Below are 3,359 nucleotides of genomic sequence, written 5' to 3'. Positions count from 1 at the left end.
AAAAACAGATAAAGCAACACCTCGCGGCACAACGCCTCTCCCCTATTTGACCTAGATAGTTTGTGTGTATGCATTGATATGTAGGCAACGTGTGCTTTTAAAAAACGTATGTAGTTCTGTCCATGAGCTGTTCTTGTCTAATGATGTTCTGTATTATGTCATTCTGTATTATGTTTCATGTTTTGTGTGGAACCCAGGAAGAGTAGCTGCTGCTTTTGCAACAGCTAATGGGGATCCTAATAAAATACCAAATACCAAAATACCTTGTCACAACACAACTGATTGGCTCAAATGAATTAAGAAATTCCACAAATGAACTTTTAACAAGGCACACCTAGTAATTGAAATGCATTCCAGGTGACTACCTCATGATGCTGGTTGAGAGAATTCCAAGCGTGTGCAAAGCTGTCATCAAGCAAAGGGGGGCTACTTTGAATAATCTAAAATATTTTGGGATTTGTTTAACACTTTTTGGCTACTTCATGATTCCATATGTGATATTTCATAGTTTTGATGTCTTCACTATTATTCTACAATGTAGAAAGTAGTACAAACAAATATGAACCCTTGAATTCAGTAGGTGTGTCCAAACTTTTAACTGGTACTGTATATATATATATATGTTACATACATACAGTACATGCAAATGAAGAACACAATCAGAAAACACCTGAGACATTTTAGTGCTGATATCATGCTTTATTAAATCAATACTAAACTCAGGGAGGTTGCATATAATTATATAATTCTAATTTAAATCAAACAAAAGTGCAGGGCAGAACAGCTAATACATTTTGTTTTCTTTTAACACAGCAGGTGGTGTCACTGTGGTACACTTGCTTGATGTTTGCCTGACAACTGAACTGGTGAAATTCTAAAGCTAACACACAAAAATAAGGCACACAAGCAAACCTCCAAGAGATGGCTCTGCTTCTGCAAAAAAAGTGCAGGGTGGACTTTCAATTTTTTATGGCCAGGTTGATGTTGTTCGGAAAATCAATTAAGCAGTCATTTGCCAGAAACAGAGCACAAAAAAATTATTTCAGCTCAAGTGCAGGCCGCTTGCACGTTGAACATGTCATTTAAATGGTGGTTATGACATAGTCAGTCCAGAACACAAGGCCTAGTTGTCCTGCTTACATGAGGGTTTATGCAAACAGCACTCAGGGTCTTATGATCATGTTACAATTCATAGGAGTTTGATAATAACACTGCAGGTAATAACATACAGTGTCTAACAGCTCATCTCTCTGATTTAGTCAACTTCAACAGGGAGCCTCTCTACCTGTTGAGGCAATCTTAAGACATCAACTTTTTGTTGAGGCACAGAGTTTAGTTTCAGGTTTAACAGGGTATTCGTTTCATGTGAAACTTTCTCCTTTTAAACATTTCAGTTTCATTTGTTTCAGTTAATATTGTCATAAATAACAATTCATACATTTTCCATAACCGTTTAAATTCGGCTATATACATTATGTACATGTCACAGAAAAAATGGATGAAAAATCCTAAGTCATAATTATCCAATATGGCACATTTTATAACAACTTTAGACTTTAGTCTAGTTTGGCATAAATTAATGTCAAGTTTGGTATAAAAATAGTTCATATTTACAATAACAGAAATCAAGGTCTTTATCAAGTAAGATTATTTTTGTTCAATTAATACATAAAAAGGCATTAAAGTAGGGAAGGGGGAGGATATAAATTATATTAACTGTTTTTTATGATCGAATGCTTATAGTTACTGTTGCAGTGTCAGATCCAAAGTCGTTGTACAGTTTGAGTGTGTATGCTCCAGCATCCTCTTTTTTCACACTGGTGATGATGAGTGTAGTGAGGTCCTCTGAGGTCTCGATGTGGAACCTACCGCCATGCTCCTCACCGGGCAGCGTTCTTCCACCGCGGGACCATTCGATGTTAGGGGTGGGCTCTCCGGAGAAAGCACAGGCCACGGTGAGAACCTTTCCAAGTTCAATGGTGATGTCCTCTGGGAGAGCTTCGATTCTTGGTGCCCCTGTCGCACCTGTTAGAACACAAATATAAAAATGCTTAGCAACTGCACTACTACAAATATGGGTAACATTTTACTTAAAGCCTGAAGGTTTAATGCATTATGATGTAGCTATAATGCATTGTAAGACTTGTATGTCATAAGCATATACAGTATGAGATACTTACCTAGCATACCCTGTGCAATAGATCTCATGGAGGACCCCTCTAGGTGGGAGTGACTCATCATTTCAGTCATACTGCTGGAGCTCATGGCATGGGAAGATGTCATGGAAGACATGCTAGATAGAGACATGGTTTCCATCTGCATTTCAGCAGCCATGGCAGCCATGCTAGACATACTGGCCATACTGGAACTGCTGAAAGATGTCTCCTGATGCATAGAAGATGAAGAAGCCATGTGGACTGATTGGGAAGAGAAGCTTTCCTTCATGCTGCTAAGAGCAGCACTCTCCCCCATCATCATCATCTGAGCTCCTCCATGGATGTCTTTCTTAACAACCTGTTCTGAACTTGTATGGGAGGCTAAAGCCATAGATGCCTCTTTTTGACTCATTGATACCTGTTCAGTTTTCACTTAAATAGAAGAAAAAAGACAAAGAACCATTAGAAATTGTGAATATACAGACTTGTATAGAATTCGTACAGAATTTTGTTTTATCAAGAGGTTTGCTTTTTACAGCAAAACGTACCTTTCATGGCCATGTGCTGCTGCACATAAGCTGTGACTTTAGTGTAGATGGATTGGAACACTTGGCCAACAAATGAGAATGAAGATTTAGTAGAGACTCCTCCTTCTGCAATGAGCTCACAAGAGTATTCTCCCTGGTCGTTCTCAGAGAGGTCATGGATAATGAGAGAACAATGTCCATCCACAGACATATGGAACTCATAGTGGCTGCTCTGTGTCAGTTTCATTCCATTCCTGTACCACACAACTTCTCTCACGCTGCTTTCAGATACACAGGACATTCTCACTGTGTCTTCTGAGGCTTTGGCTGTGAGTTGGTGGATAATCTTTGGAGCTTTAGGAGTTGGGGATTTCACTGTTAGTGGAGATTTTACTCTCTTAGGTGAGGTGACTTGGGGAGGTGACTTCACTCCTTTTGGTTCAGGAGACTTGACTTGGGGAGGTGACTTCACTCCTTTTGGTTCAGGAGACTTGACTTGGGGAGGTGACTTCACTCCTTTTGGTTCAGGAGATTTGACTTGAGGAGGTGACTTCATTCCTTTTGGTTCAGGAGATTTTACTTGAGGAGGTGACTTCACACCCTTTGGTTCGGGAGACTTGACTTGGGGAGGTGGTTTCACTACCTTTGGTGAAGCGATTGGTTCAGGAGACTTGGC

The 3,359-nt window shown here is 39.7% G+C and overlaps 1 protein-coding gene across 1 annotated transcript; it reads right to left on the bottom strand.

The window, feature by feature from the left end:
* Positions 1-562: 562 nt before the first annotated feature.
* Positions 563-3,353, bottom strand: LOC135565587 (titin-like). The gene is made up of 3 exons (XM_065012959.1): positions 2,705-3,353; positions 2,181-2,588; positions 563-2,025 (listed from the first exon to the last, which is right to left on the bottom strand). Exons 1-3 carry the CDS (start codon positions 3,237-3,239, stop codon positions 1,724-1,726), a joined length of 1,245 nt encoding a protein of 414 aa, XP_064869031.1. The 5' UTR covers positions 3,240-3,353; the 3' UTR covers positions 563-1,723.
* Between the last annotated feature and the right edge of the window lie 6 nt (positions 3,354-3,359).

This window comes from Oncorhynchus nerka, linkage group LG3, assembly GCF_034236695.1.
Source record: "Oncorhynchus nerka isolate Pitt River linkage group LG3, Oner_Uvic_2.0, whole genome shotgun sequence".
Classification (NCBI taxonomy): domain Eukaryota; kingdom Metazoa; phylum Chordata; class Actinopteri; order Salmoniformes; family Salmonidae; genus Oncorhynchus; species Oncorhynchus nerka.
The sequence above is the reverse complement of the archived record's forward strand: the minus strand, read 5'-3'. Positions and strand labels throughout refer to the sequence as shown.